This window comes from Gobius niger (genome assembly GCF_951799975.1).
Source record: "Gobius niger genome assembly, chromosome: 10".
NCBI classification, from domain to species: Eukaryota; Metazoa; Chordata; class Actinopteri; order Gobiiformes; family Gobiidae; genus Gobius; species Gobius niger.
The window spans coordinates 32,965,748-32,987,034 of NC_136861.1; the positions used below are offsets into that span (position 1 = coordinate 32,965,748).

A 21,287-nucleotide genomic window follows, 5' to 3' on the forward strand; every position below is an offset into this window, starting at 1 on the left:
CCCTGAAAGCTGTGAAACATGATTATAAACTCATCCCCGAGAAAAACTGGGATGTTTGAAGAAGTGCGTTTGGACACAACTAACAATAACCACAAACAAAGTAAACAAAACAACAACCGTACACCGTTTAAACACAAAGCTCTACAATAGTAAAGTTTAAAGAAATGTTTATAATGTATGTTTGTAACTGTGTAGCAGCATGCCTGGTTTTTTTTTTTCTGTTGTCATGGTGACCTAATTACTTTCTTATAAAGTATCCGCATGTTGGTCGGTTGTTAGCACATAGCTGATAAAAGCAATACTAAGTAACCTTTCCTTTCCGTAGTCCCTCTGGCCAGGAATAAGTGTTAATGGGATGATTGGAGGGTCTTTCATCTCCCCCTGGTGTCTCTGGCCAGAAAACCGCAATTGCAACTTGACTGTCACCGGACCGGAGCAACCAATACACACTAATGGAATCACAAAGAAGAAGCTAGCAGGCTAATGGGCAAAGCTAACTGTGGGCTAGCGCCACTTTAAACAATATTTACAGCCAAGTTTGAGTGAAAAAAAAAAATTCCATTGTGTAATTGGATGAACAATATCCCTCTGTCCCTTTCCTTTTCTGCCAGTGTCGTGTTTACTTTCACGGACAATTAATACGTTAAAAAAATTGCAACTTGCTACGACAACCAGTGCTTATGGCCTCTAGGGCAAGAGTTACTTAGTACTGCTTTAATATTTGACTCTTAATATATGATTTATTTATTTTTTAAATCAATGTGAAATAAGACCATGTAACCAGAAGTGGGTGGGACTGTTGAGCTCTACTCACGGCAATACTGCCACGCGATTGGTCAACAATGGATTCGAAAATGTATCAAATGTATCAATAGCGTGAGCCTGACGGGAAGGTTTTCATTCATTTCACTTTGGTCAAACTTGATTTCATCACTTGAGTCAAAGTACAGACAACACAGGCCAAATATTACTCCAATATAAGTAGAAGTTGCTCTGTCATTATTTTTAGTCAAGCAAAAGTACTGAAGTATTTGCTAGACAATACTAAAGTAGTACGAAACTGCTTGTGGTATGAAAATAACTTATAATGGCTTCAAAAAAACACAATTCTCCACCTGTCCGGGAACACGAAGGCAATCAGTGGCAGCACATCTGCACAGCGCCACCTACTGTTCTGGAGTGCACATTATTACAATTTTACACATGGCCAAACATAGTAAAAGTAAGAAGTTCTCAACAAAAATACTACGACAGTACTTAAAAACTGCAAAAAGCTGGACAAAGCTCTCTGAAGTCATGGACGTTTTTCCTCACAGAAGTTTCGCCAATTCTGGATTCCCACCGGTTTGAAAACTGGATGAATATTCCTCTTGAGGGTAGTTGGACTCGCGAAGTGTCTTGGAAGACGTGAAACACCTTCCACTCGGAAATAACTTGGCCCAGACAAGTGCACCTTCAGCAAAACGCTCTTCTATGACAAATGTATGAAAGGAGTTGAATGCGCTCCGTGCCTCTTGACCTGTGTGGTGAAGTGGAGTGGGTTCGGAGTGGGCGGCAGGTCCTTGGCTCCCCCTCGCTTTTCAGGTTTGCGCTAGCGGGCGCTTCTTCTATAAAACATTCTGGAGATTATTGCTTCAGCAGAGCTACAGCTTGAGCTACAGGGTGATTTAGAGGCGCGTGGAAGAGACAGCAGCTGGCTAGTTCAGTCCAAGGGCTTCTCAAACGGGGGCACAGTGACGATTAATGTGCAAAGAGATTTAGGATGGATTTTAATTTATAGCTGATGTTCTGAGCGATTCAGGCTTTTTTAAGGCAAGGCACAGCAAGTATATGTTTTTTTTGTTGTTGTTTTTTTAGAGATATCAATTTGACACTACTGCAATAACTTAACCTCAAGAGACTTTGTTTTCTTTCTTCTGTCTCTGTCATTTGAGCGATAGATTCACCAAAGAGAATTGTGGAGCCTCTGATCTCAGGTTCAGGACTGCCACAGATAAAAGGTCTGTGTTTCCATAAAGCAGATTCTAAAGTGTTTTAGACGCTCTGTGATTCCATCCCAGACTTAATTTAATCACGTGGCTGTCCCCCTGAGGTACTATGAATGTTGGGCACAAGTTGGAAGTACTTTTGAAAGAAGATTATTGTGTATTGTTGTTATTGGGCAATTTGAGCAAGAATATGTTGTTTGACTAAAGTCTAAAAGTAACATGACTTCATTTGCTCACTTTTATGCATTCAAATGTATCAAATATTAGGCAACACTTTATTTTACAGTACCTTGATACATTGTGCCCAACTAAATTTAGTACAATGTAATGTTCTAAGCAACAATGTGTATTAAGTTGTACAGACACAATGGAATAATGTGTATTAGTATTTTTGTGGTACATAATGTAATAAGACATATGACTTAAGGCTAGGGTTAGAGTTTGGGTCTTAATACATTATGTACCACAAAAAAACGAATACACATTATTCCATTGTGTATGTAACCTGTTAGTTAATGCACATTGTCACATAGCTCATTACATTGTACTTAATGTGGCAGGTACAATGTATCAAGGGTCATGTAAAATAAAGTGTTACTAAATATATTAATCGCAAATCAAATTGCAATCGTAATATATATATGTATTATATATATTTAGCTCGGTTTACAGCAGGTACGTCATACGTCATCGGATACGGTGATACGATTGGCTATGGCTTCGTGCAGACACATATAATACATGTATAAACAAAACAATTATAATGAATTTTTTTTGCATTTGTTTTTATGAATGATTTGCTCAAAATACCACCCTATACTTGGAATTATTCCAGATTAAAAAAGGAGGTGCACATGAGTATTTGAAAATGTTTTTGAATGAAAAAACAATTTAAAGGATGTTTTGCAGCAATATGAAGGAATCTGAGCGTTTTTGGACACTGCTGTTCTGTAGATGAAAAGTAGATTTAATCCATCACTTTCTAAATATTGAGCAACACCCTTGTATGGGGAGTACTCGGAGTATACAGTAAATATAGGGGTCTGCAATGCAAAAAAGACAAACCGTTATGTATGTTCATTAACATGCACTATCCTGACCAAATAAAACAAACAAACCTTCTTTAGTCTTTCATTAAAAGCTAAAAGAAAATATATTTAATTAGTTTAAATCTCACTGTAGAGTTTAGCAGGGTCCTTAACACAAAAAATAAACTAGAAAAGGTGAAATATAAAGAATAAAAAAGTATTTTTACTCTGGATTTGAGTGAAGGTGAATCTGTGGAATGAGTGTTTTTGCCCTTTTCACCCAATAAACAGCATAAAATACAAGCTTTAATTTTCTCTTCAGACCTGACTGAACCTTTACTTGGACGTCTCCGGCTCGTTTCCATGGAGATGTCGACCAAAGGCAACCAAATATGATATTTAAACAGGTTAGGTGCTCATCCAAATCCTTTCATTAAAGCATGTTTTGTTTTTTTGTACCGATGACAACAGTACAATCCAAAATGTTAGGCGTATGAAATAATTGCACTTTTCACTTCAGTGCAAATTCACTTATTCCAGTGGCAGATTTTCTTTCGTTACTTAAATTACTGAACTTAAGATATTCATACAATTATTTTGTTTAATAATTTGCAGTATATAGCTACTTGTAACAGGAAGATTGTTTGACTTCGGCCAATTCTCAGCTAGAGTGATTTCATTGGCTCTTTGCTGCAGAAGTAAACCCACATCATTTGAAGGCTTGTGGTTGCAGTCACTTGAAAACTTCATATCGTACATATTGATTTGTGGTTTTCATATTCTAACCGTATGTTTTTGAAGCAACAGCCTATTTCACTTGCGCAAACTCATGTGATCCGTTGACACAGTAGAACACCGGACAGTCCCGTGCAGCGTAAAGAGCGTCAGTGGCGCGCTTGTGCCGCTGAGCTGTGCGAGTGGGAGGGGGCAGAGGCGCGGTGGGAGACGGCTGGGAGCACAGCGCTCTCTCGCAGGCTGCCTGGATGTTGTTGCTGTTGGGGGGGCAGCGCTGGAGGTGTTGCAAGCCGGGCTCGGAGCTCGCGTGGTCCAGCGAAATCGAGCGCTATGGCCAACACCGGGACGTGACGCGTAAAAGGAAGCGCTGCTTTGCTCTTGTTTTTGTTTTTTCGCCTCAACGCTTCACGGCGGTGCCGCTTTACAGTCCGGATGACGCGCCTCGGCACCAAAAATTCAAAAGTGACCAAGTGGATGCACCGCTGTTAGAGTAAAGACGAGCGAGTGATGTTGTTTTAGCCATGGAGCAGCGAAACGAGACGAGGAGCGAGCAAGCGCCGAGCAAAGAGGACAAGCGCAAGGACAAGAAGGCGAAATCTGTGAAGCTTTTCCGCAAGAAGCCTCTGAAATCCGTGGGGACTTTCGTGAACCGGATTTTCAAGAGTTTGGGCACTTCTTTGGGGCACTTTTCCGACGCGCAGGACGTGGAGGATGACGACGGGGGGTTTCGCGACGGAGCGCCCTGCACTCTGAGCGCGCACCCGGACGCGCCGGTGCCGTGGGGGGCCAAGAGCACTCCGAGCACGTCCTCCTCACTCTGCACGGGACGGGAGAAGCTCGTGTGCCAGTTCGGTGACAAAACGCCGGGGGTGCTCGGGCTCAAGAACCACGGGAACACCTGCTTCATGAACGCCGTGGTGCAGTGCCTGAGCAACACCGACCTGCTGGCGGAGTATCTGGGCTTGGAGCGGTACAAGATGGATCTGAGCTGGCAGGTGAACGGGCTCGGGACGGGGAGGACGGAGGAGAAGAGGCAGCAGCAGGCGAAGGGGGAGGTCACGGGGCAGCTGGCGGCGCTGGTGCGGGCGCTGTGGACGCTGGAGTACACTCCGCAGCTGTCCGTGGACTTCAAGGTACGTGCGCGCCAAAGGTGGAGCCATAATAACTGTAGGTTTACAGATGTGGGCGAAGACGCAGACATGTTTCCCCACGTAAGAGCAGAGGAATACTCAGCTACCTTTACTCAGAGGTGGGGAGTACTCAGCTACGTTTACTCAGAGGAGGGGAGTACTCAGTTACATTTACTCAGAGGTGGGGAGTACTCAGTTACATTTACTCAGAGGGGAGTACTCAGTTACATTTACTCAGAGGTGGGGAGTACTCAGTTACATTTACTCAGAGGTGGGGAGTACTCAGTTACATTTACTCAGATCGGAGTACTCAGTTACATTTACTCAGATCGGAGTACTCAGTCACATTTACTCAGATCAGAGTACTCAGTCACATTTACTCAAGTCGGAGTACTCAGTTACATTTACTCAGAAATGAGTACTCAGTTACATTTACTCAGAGGTGGGGAGTACTCAGTTACATTTACTCAGAGGTGGGGAGTACTCAGTTACGTTTACTCAAGTCGGAGTACTCAGTCACATTTACTCAAGTCGGAGTACTCAGTTACATTTACTCAAGTCGGAGTACTCAGTTACATTTACTCAAGTCGGAGTACTCAGTTACATTTACTCAGAGGTGGGGAGTACTCAGTTACATTTACTCAAGTCGGAGTACTCAGTTACATTTACTCAGAGGTGGGGGGTACTCAGTTACATTTACTCAGATCAGAGTACTCAGTTACATTTACTCAGAGGTGGGGAGTACTCAGTTACATTTACTCAGATCAGAGTACTCAGTTACATTTACTCAGAGGTGGGGAGTACTCAGTTACATTTACTCAGACATGTGGAGTACTCCGTCACATTTACTCAGACGTGTGGAGTACTCCGTTACGTTTATGCAGAGGTGGGAGTACTCAGTTACATTTACTAAGAGGTGAGGAGTACTCAGAGGTAGGGAGTACTCAGTTACATTTACTCAGAGGTGGGAGTACTCAGAGGTGGGAGTACTCAGTTACGTTTACTAAGAGGTGAGGAGTACTCAGAGGTAGGGAGTACTCAGTTACATTTACTCAGAGGTGGGAGTACTCAGAGGTAGGGAGTACTCAGTTACATTTACTCAGAGGTGAGGAGTACTCAGAGGTAGGGAGTACTCAGTTACATTTACTCAGCCCAAACCCCCAAACTTCACATCAGACATCCTGCTCTAAGAACTGCCACCTACTTGAGTAAATATTTGGGCCACTATACTTGAGTAAAATTGTGTCAGTCAATATTTTGGCTACTCGACCCAACTCTGTAAGAATAACGTTGCCCGACTTTTACTGGGCTAGTTTTTGAGGCTGTCGTCCAATCTTTAGGATTGATTAAAAAGTGTTCAGGGCTAAGAACTCTTGAAACAACTGACTGTCGTTTATGTGACAAAACAAAAATTCAGATATTTCCACTGAATGAACTATAAGGACAGAATTTAAAGGAACAGGCCACCGTTTTTCCATACTGAGATATGTTCTTACCTGAGCTTAGACGAGTTGATGTGTACCTGTCTGGTGTTTGTGCGTGCCCTCAGTCACGCAAAACGACCAAAGATGTTGTTGGCATTTGGCCTCTCCTAATGTATTCCTATAGCTCCAAACGGGGGTGAAGCTAGAAGCAACCACGCTCTTCCACGGGCACAAAGACCAGACCGGTACGTATCAACTCGTCTAAGCTCAGGTAAGAACATATCTCAGTGTGGATAAACGGTGGCCTGTTCCTTGGTGCAAGAAACTCCAATGCATAGGCTAACATTTTTTTTCCTCATATAAAACAAGAATTGATAGTTCTTGATAGGTCGGACTAGGCTAAAGAATGACAGGGTTTGTGAGCAATATTCCAGAATCCACTCCAACATCTGTGTTCCTGAACCTATGGGTGCCTCAGTGGTGTTGAGAAGTTTGGAGTTCAAATTTCTCCTCTGGGACGACAAAGCCTACACTTTATGAAATCCCAGATGCTTATCAAACACCAACCATACAATCAACGACTAAACAGTTGCGTCACAAAGTTGCGCCTGATGATGGGCGCGCTCTGAGTCAGCATCTTTTAGTCTGACATAATCACGTGTTTAGAGCTTCAGCCATAATAACCAGTGTGGACTGCACTTAGTGGCCCACAGTAACGTTTGGGAGCACTAGTCATGTATTATTGACTTTTATTACAATGCCACCGCAGCCACCCATGGAGCCAAGTGCTGCAAGTACAATTAACTTTAAGATGTTAAAAAGTTGAGTAGGAAACTTGGTAAATACAACAAGGACAGTAGCAGACACATTAGCCTATTACAAACAGTGCACATGGTTTATCTGTAGTTTTTTTTTTGCTTATGCTGTACATAAACAGTATGTCCTTTGCATTTGAACAAACGAGGAGCGTCAGCATCTGCTAGAGCAGGAGTGGCTAAAGAGCTGAAATTTTCACACTGATCCTGTGAAGAGCCACAAAGGCACCGACCATTCACAAGATCCAGGGGTGGTAGTTTATTGTGATTAAATATAATCAGATCATTATATTTAATCACAATAAACTATAACTTTATGTCTGCCCTTTTTCTTTTCTTTTCTTTTCAATAATTGTATTAGATTGATTGTTTTTTACTCCTCAACAAAATTGAAATCTGCTCTGACTGGGACAGCCCATCCATCCATTTCTTCTGCTTTATCCGGGGCCGGGTCGCGGGGGCAGCAGTCTCAGCAGAGATGCCCAAACTTCCCGATCCACACACACCTCCTCCAGCTGTTCTGGGGGGACCCCGAGGCGACACCAGGCCAGCTCGGAGACATAATCCCACCACCGTGTCCTGGGTCTTCCACGAGGCCTCCTCCCAATTGGACATGCCTGGAACACCTCCCGCGGGAGGCAACCAGGAGGCATCCGGAACAGATGCCCGAGCCACCTCAGCTGGCTCCTTTCGACGTGAAGGAGCAGCGACTCTACTCCGAGCTCCTCCCGGGGAACTGAGCTCCTCACCCGATCTCGGAGGGTGCGCCCAGCCACCCTGCGAAGGAAACTCATTTCGGCCGCTTGTATTCGCGATCTTGTCCTTTCGGTCATTACCCAAATCTCATGACCATAGGTGAGGGTGGGAACGTAGATCGATCGGTAAATCGAGAGCTTTGCCCCCGACTCAGCTCCCTCTTCACCACGACAGACCGATACAGCGACCGCATCACTGCTGACGCCTCACCGATCCGTCTGTCCATCTCACGCTCCATCCGTCCCTCACTCGTGAAACAAGACCCGGAGATACTTGAACTCCTCCACTTGAGGCAAGGACTGGGACATTATTATTATTATTGTTATTTAGACTTTTGTCTTTTTTTGCCCCTGGCCTGTGTCTCCTGTGTAGCCTTGAGGACTTTCTCTGCACAAAGTTCACAAATCAGGAGCCTCTGGAGGACGTCTGAGATTCTGTTTTATGTTATAATTGTTACAGTCACATCGCGTTACGATGTCGAGCTTTGCATTATATGCTTCGTTAGAGCTTTTTTCATATCCTAATTTTGACCTTTTTCTGTGAATGTGAAGCCAAATTCCATCAAACAAAGAGTGATGAGAAACTTGAGAAGCACAGCAGATGTTCTCAGTACCATCATCTGCCCGACTGTTGTTTAACCTTTGACACACCGTCTGGAAAAGGAGAGAGATACAGATGTGTGTAGAGATGAGAAACGGGTCTCCTGGACTACGTTTGGATTTTTGGTCAAGATTCTTAAAGACTGTTACAGTTGATGGGAAACATGTACCAATTCTGATGCAAAGAGGCGCATGATATTGAACATACCCAACCATGCAAAGAGCCGCATTCTGATTGACCAAGAGCCACATGTGTGTTTGCCACCCCTGTGCTGGAGGGGGAGCAGAAGGGAGTGAGAGGAGCGGCAGATGACGCTTTAATAGCACGCCGGCAACCATTCACTGCGATTTAAAACACTGATATTCTTCTGATATTCAACCCGGATCTAGTGTACACCATAACCACACAAAGAAAAGAAGGGAAAACTGCAGAGGCTTGTGGACCAATAAGCAGCTCTTGTCGAGCCGCGAAGTAGCTGTCTGGACGTGCGGGTTTGTAAAAGGCTCTTGAGTCTCTCTGTAAAACCGTTAAACCAAAAGTCCAGGGTCTAAACCAGACTTACAGAGACTTAACTTTTTGTCTCCAATATTAGTCCAGTGCTCAGGTCTCCGCACTGGCTTCCTGTTTCTCAGAGATAGGCCTGTCGTCTGGACTGGAAAAGGTAGACGAACTCTTCAGACTTGACTTGAGTGAAGACAATTCGAGCTCTAGCCTTTTTCCTTTATGTTCCGGAGACAAGCTGGGGTTGACCATTCTCAAATAAAACAAATAATTCCTTACAAGCATTATTTAGTCATGATTAGAAATGTCACAATAAGAATGAACATCGGATCATATTCAGCAATACCTTTCCCTACCTAGTACCTTTACTGTCAGTATGTTGTGAACCTGACGCCGTGGGGCAGAGGAGATTTATTAGAAGTGTCCCAGAAAATGTTCCGATTTTCCGTGGGTCATCAAGAGCCTTTCTCTGGGAACATTTCTTTCAATATTTCCTTTATGAAAAAGCCACTAGTCTATTAAAAATGGTTACTGTTTCAGCGTTATAGGTTTGTTAAACAACCAAATCATTAACATTGGACAGAGGTCTAAAACACGGACGACCACATGCATTTGAGAACATGTTTGTTGAGGGGTTGAAGGTTAGCAGGCACCAGATGTAAACACCAAAGGAGCAGATTGGATTTAAAAAAAAAACAAAAAGAATGTTGGGCTGGGCGGCCGAGTGTGATTATGTAGAAGTCTAAGGCTGGCCCTCCATGGCTGAGATTGCATGTTTGAGTAATGGCTGCTCTCGCTGTGGAATAATCTGCCATGGTTTGACCCTTTGGTAAATCCAAGCAGCCCACAGGAGGCGTCGTTGTAAGTGTATTCATGTGGTTGGAGTAAAATCAGTATTTCGATCCTGATTTCTAGTTTAGTTTGTTGGTTGGTTCTAGATATTCGACCAGTTTCAATGTGTTTCTTAAAGTGAGGAGAGAGTGAAATTTGTAAAGTAAATGATCAAGTTCCCTCCCCTCCCCCCCTGATTGGACCTGACAGGCAGGTTCACAGGAGAGCTCGTTTCATTGGTCAAAGTGACAGCCCGGGGATTTTGATGAGTTGCTGAAATCAGCAAAGGGAGGAACTATTAGTATTTGATATTGCTTATGTTACATCAAATTAAAGACCCTGGCAGTCAATTGTCCGCAATCTATTACATTTGTAAAGTATTTAAACTCACAGACTTTATGTAGGCAAAATGTCCAGATTTAATGACTTTAAAGATGTTATGACACTTGTTGGTTTGGTCCAATCCATATTTAATGGATTTTCATGACATAACGGATAGATTCTGGACATGTCCACTGCATCAAAGTCTATAAACCAGAGGTTGCCAGATTTGGTTGGGACCGGGCCAGATTTTCTTCCTAGTCAACAGTTGGAGGGGCATCTTTCTGCCAACACAGTTGTGCCATGATCCGGGCTCCTACATTGTCCTTATTATAACTATAAGCCTTTTTCCTAACCCTTAACCCTTTCTCTAACTCTAGCCCTTGTTAACACTAAGGTACTAACTTAATAAAGCAAATTTTTGAGGTGTTTGAAGCTCTGTGGTGCGCAATCATACCCATCCAAATCAACTGCGGGCCACAGGATACATACGTGTGGGCCAGATTTGTCTCATGGGCCTGACGTTGCCCTGACATGAACCATCACCAGACCCACTCTGAGCTGCGTTGATCACAGTGCCATCCGTTTGCTAACGTGCCGTTTGCAGTGTCCATATTGGATTATTTTCTGCTGCCAGAACAGAACGCTTAAAACCAACACATGAAAGAGTAAATCTTTCTTATCAAGTGTCTTTTCCATACACACACGTTAATTCATATTTTCTCGTGAATTTTAGACGCTGAGGTGTCAAAAATCAGGTTTATAGGCCACCATTATGCAGGATTTGTCCACATTCAAGGACCTACTTGCATGTTTGAATAATCTTGCATATTTAGTCCATCCTTTGTCCCGAGGAGTGTCTGGTTGTTGAATAAATAAGTCAATCTCAACTGCATTCGGTATTATATCCTCTTGACGTCTGAATAAGCTTATAACCCTTATGCCTTGTATGATTTTGTGCTTTACTGCTTTTCTCGGGCTTATTGAATGACATATAAATCTCTAGGCGCTACATTTGGTCACAGGTGTCATACTGTATGCACTTTACAAAAAAAGCTTCCTTGTGGGCGTCTCTCACTATGGAGGTCTTTCAGCTAATTATTGTGCAGTCTTTTTAACACGATAATTAGAAAAGCATAGACTGCAGATGGCTCGGACAAAGTCTACTGCATGCTTGGGCGAATTCAAGTCTCGTATACTCATACCCAAACTCCGGACCCCACTTTGGGAACCACCGGTCTAGAAAATCGCTCCAGAAATATGTCGAAAATATGATTATTCACGGGTCTAACATAGTTTTAGTAGAAGATGAACAGGAAGTAAAGCCTAATGGCGCTCACAACTAGCGCGGCCACATTGTGCAAGCAGCCAATAGCGGTAAAACAAAAGCGAAACCCAACCTTTGTGGCAAAATAACTGCATCTAAATATGAGTTATTTTCATAGCATGGATCATAAATAGTTTAACTGTTGGAACCAAAGTAATGTTTCAATAACACTTACACAGGTGTCTTGTCTATTGATGTTGTGTTCATCCCGGTTAATGAAAAGTTCCACATGGGGCAATAAAAGCTTTCATTCATTCGTCAGTCAGTCAGTCAGTCAGTCAGTCAGTCAGTCAGTCAGTCAGTCAGTCAGTCAGTAATGTTGTGTGATTCAAAGAGTAAATAAGGTTTACTTCGCACATCTCTTTGTTTTAAACAGGTGTGTAAGAGAAGGCATAGAGGCCAAACGTAGAAAAGGAAAAATCTCTCGCACACTGTATACTTGCAACACCAGTGTTCTTTTATTAATGCAACATTTTGGCCAGTGGCCTTCGTCAGTCAAAATGTTTTTTGTGAATGAGAAGCCATCCTTAAACAGGGTGTGGCCTGCTGCATCACAGGATGCTGTCGTAACGGCCTATGGCTAAACATAGGCAGCACATGTATATAACATACATTCAAACACAGAACAACAAAGCCAGGATATAGTGAATAAAGCAGTCCACTTTTTAGTGGCACATGCAATACATATGGGAAATGGATATATAAGACAGCTCAAAGATAGAGAAGATCTGCCTAAATATATGCAAATTAATATGTTCACCAAGGAAGTAAACGCAGCCTATGAACATGGCATGACACTGGAATCTCTATAGAAAAACATTCAAAACAAGCTCATCATTTAATCCCTTGGGTGTAAGGGTCTGTAAAGTTTCAATCCAGTAGGCTTCTCTTTTCTTCAAAGGTTTGTCAAGGTCTCCTCCTCTGTAAGGAGGAGGGACTTGTTCAATGCCGCCAAAACGTAGAGCACTTACATCATGATGTGCATCGTTGAAATGGGCGACTGGATATTCTCTGTCATTTCTGCGTATTGAGCTTTTATGCTCGCTTAGTCTTTGTTTTAGTTTTCTTATGGTTTTTCCCACATCCACACCCTATTTAAGGATGGCTTCTCATTCACAAAAAACATTTTGCCTGACGAAGGCCACTGGCCGAAACGTTGCATTAATAAAGGAACACTGGTGTTGCAAGTATACAGTGTGCGAGAGATTTTTCCTTTTCTATGTTGTGTGAGTCCAAAGCTTCTCCATGTTTTAAAGTCCATAAACGGCACCTCCCCCGACTACCCTATGACTTAGCCTCATCAGCAAGTTAGCAACCTTTGAAACTAACCACAATATGAGGTTTTGATGAATGGACAATATTGGTTGTGGATAAATCACTGCTAAAAGCTCAAGAGTCAGTTAAGAAGAACATTGGCCCCGTAACGTCGATATGTGTCCTCCGTGCGCAGGTCATTTGAAGGTAAGGGAGGAAAAGGCATACAGCTGGATTCTTGGCACTGGACCACATTCCTGTACCACCTGTGGCTTTGTGAGGTCAGATAAGGAGGGAAGAACTCCTTACATACAGCTATGGCTCTGCGATTCTGTTACATTTTGGTATTTTAAAGCTGATACGTTGGCAAAAAATGTCATAATAGATCAAAGAGGTGGAAAATGTACACTCTTAATGCTTCTAAAGTGTACAAAATGCCCATATCATATGTTTTTTGGGCTTTTTGAAAATACTTGCTTGGCATTTTTAGTTTTATACTTCTATAAATACACTGCACGCACAATTATTATGCAAGTGAGGTTTTTCCCCCACATTATCAAATTCCATTTGTGTCAAACTGAAAGGTGGTTGGATTGAGAGGAAGTGTAGCCAAAAAAGGTCCACGCTCTGAATAAAGCTCCAGAATGATTATGCATCCATGTTTCCTCACACAAAATGGGAAGGAAAACTCTTCAGTCGTTCAAAGGTGGTTGGGTTTCACCTTGTACTTCTGGACGCTTCAATTTGTTCAAAGCACCCTACAATGGCAGCACTAGAAGATAATGGATTCCTGACGGCTTTATGTTAGATTGTTCTCAAGTCTTTGACCGTTACTGTCAACTCACAAAACATTTCATGCTTCTGTTTCATTTTTTTTTTTTATTTCAAGCTCGAAAGTCCCGGGTCCGATTCCCACCTGGACGGGGCCTTTCTGTGTGGAGTTTGCATTGTCTCCCCGTGTCTGCGTAGGTTGGCGATTAAAAACATGTGCAATTGGTGAATCCTCCAGCCAGGTGTTTCTGACCACCAGCCTGGCCCCACATCAGCCCACACTGGCAGCTCCCTGCTCCTACAGGTCGCCCAACGACACTGAGAATGGGTCAAATGCAGAGAACAAGTTTCTCCAAAGAGATTAATAAAGTATAACTTAAAGGAACAGGCCACTGTTTTTCCATACTGAGATATGTTCTTGCCTGAGCTTAGATGAGTTTATACATACCAGTCTGGTCTGTGTGCGTGCCCGTGGAAGAGCTTGCTCGCTTCTAACTTCACCCTGTTTGGAGCTATAGGAATATACTAGGAGAGGCCAAATGCTAACAACATCTTTGGTCTGAGGGCACACAGTTCTTCCATACTGTGATATGTTCATACCTGAGCTTAGACGAGTTGATACGTACCTGTCTGGTCTTTGTGTGTGCCCGTTGAAGAGCGTGGTCACTTCCAACTTCACCCCCGTTTGGAGCTATAGGAATGCATTGGGAGAGGCCAAATGCTGGCAACATCTTTGGTCGTTTTGTGTGACTGAGGGCACACACAAAGACCAGACAGGCACATATCAACTCGTCTAAGCTCAGGTAAGAACATATCTCAGTATGTAAAAACGGTGGCCTGTTCCTTTAAAGGTACACTGCGTAACATTTTGGACTGCACTGTTGCCGGCAAAACAAAACATGCTCCTAATGACCGGCTCAACACAGAAAATGCCATTACTGCAGTGGTTAATAAACAAATTGATTTGGATGACAAACTAACCTGTTTAAATCTCAAATTCTACTGCCTTTCGTCACATCTCCATGGAGACGAGCTGGAGACCCACCCACTCCTGGTAAATTTTACAGTCAAATCTCAGGAGAGCTGAGCCTCATTAATGTTTGCTTGTACATTTATGAGGTATTTTTCAATGATGAAAATATCTGTCATAAAATAGATGCTTGTATTTCAATGTTATCTATTGGGTTAATTTCTACGCGGTGTGGTTTTAACTTAACAGTTTTTGACACACTTCCTCTCATCACAAACATCGGCAGCACCTGGGACGCTTCAATCCAACAGCCTTTCAGTTTTAGACAGTTTGAAGTTCGAAAATCGAAGGGGAAAAAACACAATGATTAAAAATAAAAGCAAACGCCACGCCGTGTAGTGCAGGAGTTTAAATAAGGCTATAAACAACACTTACTCAGGGGTCAAAGCAAAATAAAATCATTCTAAAGTGTGACATTTCTGGTTGTAAAAACAATTGGTTTTATTCTTCTTTTATCTTTTTAACATTATTTAAGAGATTGGTAGTGGTAAAACGTGCTTAACCTCTTAACTCCCACCTGAACGGATCCCATTTTCTCCAGTTTGGCTTCACCCCAATCAAAAAGCTTCTTGGGGAAAGAAGCACCAAAACAGCCACAAAAAATGAGAAGAAAACAAGGATGTAAACGCAACCAAAATCTGACAAAATCTCAACCAAAAAGTGACAAAAATTCAACAAAAATGTGACAAAAACTCAACCAAAAAGTGACAAAAATTCAACAAAAATGTGACAAAAACTCAACCAAAAAGTGACAAAAACTCAACCAAAATGTGACAAAAACTCAACCAAAAAGTGACAAAAACTCAACCAAAATGTGACAAAAACTCAACAAAAAAATAACAAAAATTCAACAAAAATGTGACAAAATCTCAACCAAAAAGTGACAAAAATTCAACAAAAATGTGACAAAAACTCAACCAAAATGTGACAAAAACTCAACAAAAAAATGACAAAAACTCAACCAAAATGTGACAAAAACTCAACAAAAAAATGACAAAAATTCAACAAAAATGTGACAAATTCTCAACCAAAAAGTGACAAAAATTCAACAAAAATGTGACAAAAACTCAACCAAAAAGTGACAAAAACTCAACCAAAATGTGACAAAAACTCAACAAAAAATAACAAAAATTCAACAAAAATGTGACAAAATCTCAACCAAAAAGTGACAAAAATTCAACAAAAATGTGACAAAAACTCAACCAAAAAGTGACAAAAATTCAACAAAAATGTGACAAAAACTCAACCAAAAAGTGACAAAAACTCAACCAAAATGTGACAAAAACTCAACAAAAAAATGACAAAAATTCAACAAAAATGTGACAAAATCTCAACCAAAAAGTGACAAAAATTCAACAAAAATGTCACAAAAACTTAACTTATTAAAAAAAAAAAACATAAAAAAGGTGACACAACACAGCAACAACACGAGGAAAAAGATCAGTTTTGTGGGTCTTAGCTTTCAAATGAGGTGTTATACAGGCCTATATAATAGCCAAAGAGGACAGAATGCACTTAGCGGGTGGTAAGAGGTTAAAAACTCATCCCTGCGTAGTCTGATGTTTGAAATGCCTGAGGAAAAAGTTGAGAGCTAACAGTTTAAACTTTACTAACCACCCTTTTTCACTGTTTGTAAACACGCCGAAAAGATTACAGGGCTTTAAGCTAGCTTCCCCAAACCTTTCAGCCCTAATGAGCATGATCACGGTGACGAGGATATTGCGTTAGCTGCACAAACCATCATTCTCCTCTCTCCTCAACACTGGGCCTTGCCTGCAGGTAAGCTATGTGTCAATATTTGCCGCGTCCATAATGGTTAACCGCTCGACCCGGTTGGTTGAAGAGTTACACTCATTCCAAGGGCTGTATATTAACCACCGGCGTCGCTTTCGGCTTGTGAGAAACGTTTCTGCTATAATCACCGCTGCGCCAGAGAAAACAATAACAAATGCTTAAGTAGCTTCCGAAATTCCCATAATCGGCCCGAGACAATTGCTCCTCGGGATGATGACTGTTATTATGGCAGCAAACGAGTGGCTACATAGCAGCTCTGGGCCGAGATCTGCAGACTAAACATTACACAAGTAATCCGAGTGTGCGATTAGGAGATCAAGTCACTGAGCCGGAAACAAGTGCGCATGGGCAAGTGGAGGAGGTTGAAAATTAAGCAAATATTGGTGGACAGTGGCATTCTGGGTAATCAGCGGAGGGTAGATTTTCCTACTGGATCAAAAAAAAAAGAAAGAGTTCTGTTGGGTTTCAGGTGATGGTGCAATATTTCAAAGGCCTGTAATGATAATTTTCAATATGATGTGAAAAAGCAACGCAATAAATGACCCCCATGTTAGGGCATGATTTCATCCCATTCTTGAGCCTTCAAACAATGCTTTTAATCTATAATGTCTTTTTTTTTTTTTTAGAACAATGGCCAATAATGTTTTCACCAAATAAAGATAATGAGACATTGAGAGGGTGGTTCAAACAGCCCATAAAGTCATGAATAACAGAGAACCATAACCATAATTCTAACGTTAGCTTCATGCTACATGCTAACCGCTAGTTCTGAGTGCCGGTTTTTCCACTTCTGTCGGACAATCTGCTTCCTTATCTAATAACAGAGTGAGACAAAACATCCATAAGGACTCAGTTTTAAGGCTTGACTCCATTTGATAGAGCCAAAAAAAAACGTAAAGTAAAAAAATTGTGATTCCGTCCCTCGGGTGACCAGATATTCCACATTAAACACTGGGACACAATGTGAGTTTGTGGGCGGAGTCAAATTCCAACTTTTTTCCTCCCATGTTGAATGGTCAAACTTCATGTTTATAAAAGTCTGATTGATCAGCATTGAGGTTGACTTATAGCAATATACAGTGGGAGTGTGGAATTGCTTACATTTCTGTTTAAATTTGTCATAAAATGTGGTCTGAGCTTCATCAAAATCACAAGAATGATTAAACCGTGTCTGCTTGAACTAAAACCACCCAAACATTTACATTTGATCATATTTTTATTGGCCACAGCATGTAAACATTCACAGGAGAGCGTGGAATAAGTAAGTACACCCCCTGAATCTCACTGAACTGCAGCAGTTTTGTAAAGAGGAACGGTCCGAGATTCATCCTGGTCGTTGCGAACCAAATTTTCATGACAAATTTAGGCAGAAATGTAAGAAATTCCACACGGCGTACATGCTTTTTCCTTCCACCGTAATCGTTTCAGTCACTACGAAAAATCTGTGTTTTAAGTACAGATGGCCAAAAGTCATTTAACTTTCAAGTGAATAAAAAGCTGCTTTTGGCATAAAACTGGTGAAATACTGGGACACCTGGGACAGAGCTTGTGTAAAACTGGAACAAATCATTTTTTGGAGACATCCACCAGGACATGGGACAGAGAGCTCCAAACTGGGACTGTCCCGGGTAAACTGGGACATCTGGTCACCCTATCCTTCCCCCCTCAGTTTAGCCACACCTCCCAGAATGACATGCTGCCTTTTGTATATATATGCTTTATTATGTTGATTTATTTTACAAACAGTAAACAATGGTATGAACATGAACTCACCCGCTCACTTCAAAATGTTCAAAAAAGCAGCACCTTGTCTTCAACTAATCGAATCCAGAATTTTATGTGGTGTGCAATATGAGGTGATCAATGTATATAAAAAGCAAAAGTAGCTCTGCCAAAATTTGACTTTTTGATGTAGATAATACATAACAATGAATAATAAAATGTACAAAAGGACTGTCGGGAAAAGTAAACACATGGAAACGGCCCCCTCTGTATGGCAGCACGACAGGGTCAAACCTTCTTCCTTGTTGTGAATCAGTGGCATTCGACAGTATGTCTGCACAGCGCCACCTACTGCTCTGGAGTGTGCATTTACAGGCTTATAAAAGGAACAAAAACATGGACAGATGTCGTTTTGTATTTCACAGCTAAGGGCTCGTGTCGAATAACAATACAAAAATCAATGAAACTTTTATAAAATATTTATACTAAAGATGGGCCCATCATTTTTCATGAGGCTTGTTCAGATTTCGGTGCTGTTTAATTTTAATTTATCCAAGTAAACCTTTCTTTGGGTCAGCCTTCACGGTTACTCCACACACTTCAGGAGTTACTGTAGTGACTGTAGCTCCAGGAGGATTTAGATTTCTCACATCTTGTTTTCTCATCAAAGTCTTGATGTTGTGCTTTGTCCTTCAGACGATCGTGTCCAAGTACGGCGCCCAGTTCCGGGGAAACGCTCAGCACGATGCCCTGGAGTTTCTACTGTGGCTTCTGGACCGCGTTCACGAAGACGTCACACTGTCGTCAAACAACAACAATCAGATCACAGCTCCTCCGCAGGTATGGAAACCAAACGCACCCTTACACTGCAGACAGGGCTGCCAACTTTGGTTGTTTAGTCGATTAATTGGTCGATGCTGACGTGGTCGATCAATATTTTCATTGGTTGATTAAATGCACGCACTTTTCAACAATTAAGATGCTCTCAATGTCCATACTAGAGGTGGCAGGTCTATCTTTTGCCTTGGACTAATATTTCAGTATAAAAACAGATACATCAAAGTTTGACATCAAAGTTTTACAGAAGTTTTACATTGAAGTTTGAATTGAGAAATGAGGACGGGAGAGCGCCTCTCCTGCGTGCGCATAAGCAGCTGAGATCAGTGGCTCTGTGTCTTGGTGAGATGTTGCCTTCTATAGGCCAGACTTCTGCAGTTGTTTTAAGCACAAATACCCTGGTCCTACAGTGAAATAGCCTGTATATGTGAGTCTGACTACTGTCCTCTGTCAGTGGCTCTGCTGAAGCATACGGTAGAATAAAAGCAAAATCTCCTGGACCCGCTGTGTTGTTCTCCGCTTCACTCTGGCTTTTTCCAAGATTAAATAAGACGAGGAGCTCCGTGTAACGTGAACCGAGTCATCACTACACCGTGCAGCACAAAAGTGGAAGAAATGAAATGGCCTGAGAGCACATGGTTCGTGTTTACATTACTGCGAAACACAGACAAGTGACGATGAAGGCTGCTAAAATGAGGCACTTCAAAGACACACAACTACAGTGTCTTGATACTTATTACACTCACTGCTGTCTTGCTCTCCTTCTTCTTTCTCCTTATTTTCTCTAGTTTTTGCTGCCAGAGGCACAACATCTCTTCATTTTGTTGGAGGAGACGTGCAGTTGTTTACTCCGCCACATGGGTTTGTGCTCTCTCTCCTTCTCTGAGAAGCAGGTGGGGGACAGGGCGAATTTGGCCTATGGGGCCCTTTCAGGGAGTATGATGGCCAATTGTGCACCTTGTTACTGCTGGTGCAGTGAGTTGGTCGTTTCTGTCAAATCTGTTGGCCCTCTGGGGGCCCCTGCTGGCTTGGGGGCCCCAGGCAGCTGCCTGCCTTGCCTCTGTTTATTTGGATTATGCGTCTGTATGGACAGCACATGTACAGCAGCAGATACAGGAGTGAGGCAGGGAGCTCTGAGATGAAGGATTTAAAGAAAACCTTGCTCGTTGACAGCCCTATAAAAGAGAAGGGTTGCATGCGTAGGCTACATCATTATACGTAAGTAGAGGTTATGCATGTGATGTCATAACATAGCAAAAGAACATTGAGTGGTTATGTTTTCAATGTTATTCTTTTGTCATTCCTAAGTTGACCCTCAATTTGACGTTCCAGCTGGTGTTAATATAGGACTTGCCAATTCACTCTACTCAAATAGAAGTAGAATCTGCGTTGGAAAAGCCTTGGAAAGAAACCTCCAAACAGAAATCCCACAATGCTGAACCTGGTCACCATATGGAGGAGACTGGACCAACTAACACTGCTACAAATCAGATCACAGCTCCTGCACAGGTATAGAAATATAACTGTGTTATATAATCACACAGCAAAGCACAACTGTTCTAGTACCTAAGTCGATACTCTCGACCAGAGGGGGTCAGTAATAAAGTCAACTCCCTAAGTACAAGTAGAGTTTTTGAGGATCTGTGCTTGAGTATGTTGAAAACTTACTTCTTTTACTCCACTACATTAGAAAGATAAATGTGATACTTTCCACTCCACTACATTTCTATAAATGCACCATAGTTACAAGTAAATTTGGCCATATTAATTTATATATTTTAAAGCCTAATAATGCACACTCCATCACATGACTCATGACATGGAAGGCAAGTTTGTTTGTTTGTAACAACTCAATGTCCATACAGCAACACCAAAAACACACAATACCCAAACACACAAAACAAACAATAAAAAGCTATAAAACAAATAAATCGATACAATTACATTTATAAAAAAAAGTATATATAAAAATTAGTTTGCGATAAATAGGTGTCCTTTCAGCCTGGACTTAAACATAGGGTTGAGGCCTGTCTCACGTCCTTATTTATCCTTTTGCAGTGTGAAACTGAAACACAGCCTCAACGTGTTTAGTTGTGACTCTAGGAACCACCAGGAGGCCCCTCCCTGATGATCTCAGGGCCCGAGGTGGTTCATATGGCTGCAACATGTCAGCAATATACCTTGGTGCCCGACCATGGAGACACTTGTACACAAGCAGAGCTATTTTAAAGAGCTGAAAGAGTGAAAGTGAAAGAGCTTCAAGATGACCAATGACAACCTCTCTGTGTTTTTGTGGGCCAAATACAATTATCTCAGTTTTATCTGTATTTAACTGGAGGAAGTTGTGTTGCATCCACACTAATCTGTGCGATACAATGACAGAACGTATCTACAGGCCCATGTTCACCCGCTGTCAGTGAAGC

General features: G+C 41.9%; 1 protein-coding gene across 2 annotated transcripts in view; it reads left to right on the plus strand.

Moving 5' to 3' along the window:
* The first annotated feature begins 3,785 nt into the window (after positions 1-3,785).
* LOC306969632 (ubiquitin carboxyl-terminal hydrolase 43-like) overlaps positions 3,786-21,287 on the plus strand; it is a 137,774-nt gene continuing 120,272 nt past the window's right edge. Inside the window, exons 1-2 of one of the 2 annotated variants that reach the window (XM_079565313.1) lie at positions 3,786-4,884; positions 18,724-18,867. In XM_079565313.1, the coding sequence (XP_079421439.1) occupies positions 4,273-4,884; positions 18,724-18,867 (756 nt within the window). In that variant the 5' untranslated portion in view covers positions 3,786-4,272. The remainder of the gene's footprint in view (positions 4,885-18,723; positions 18,868-21,287) is intronic. The other variant, XM_079565314.1, reaches the window with a different exon arrangement.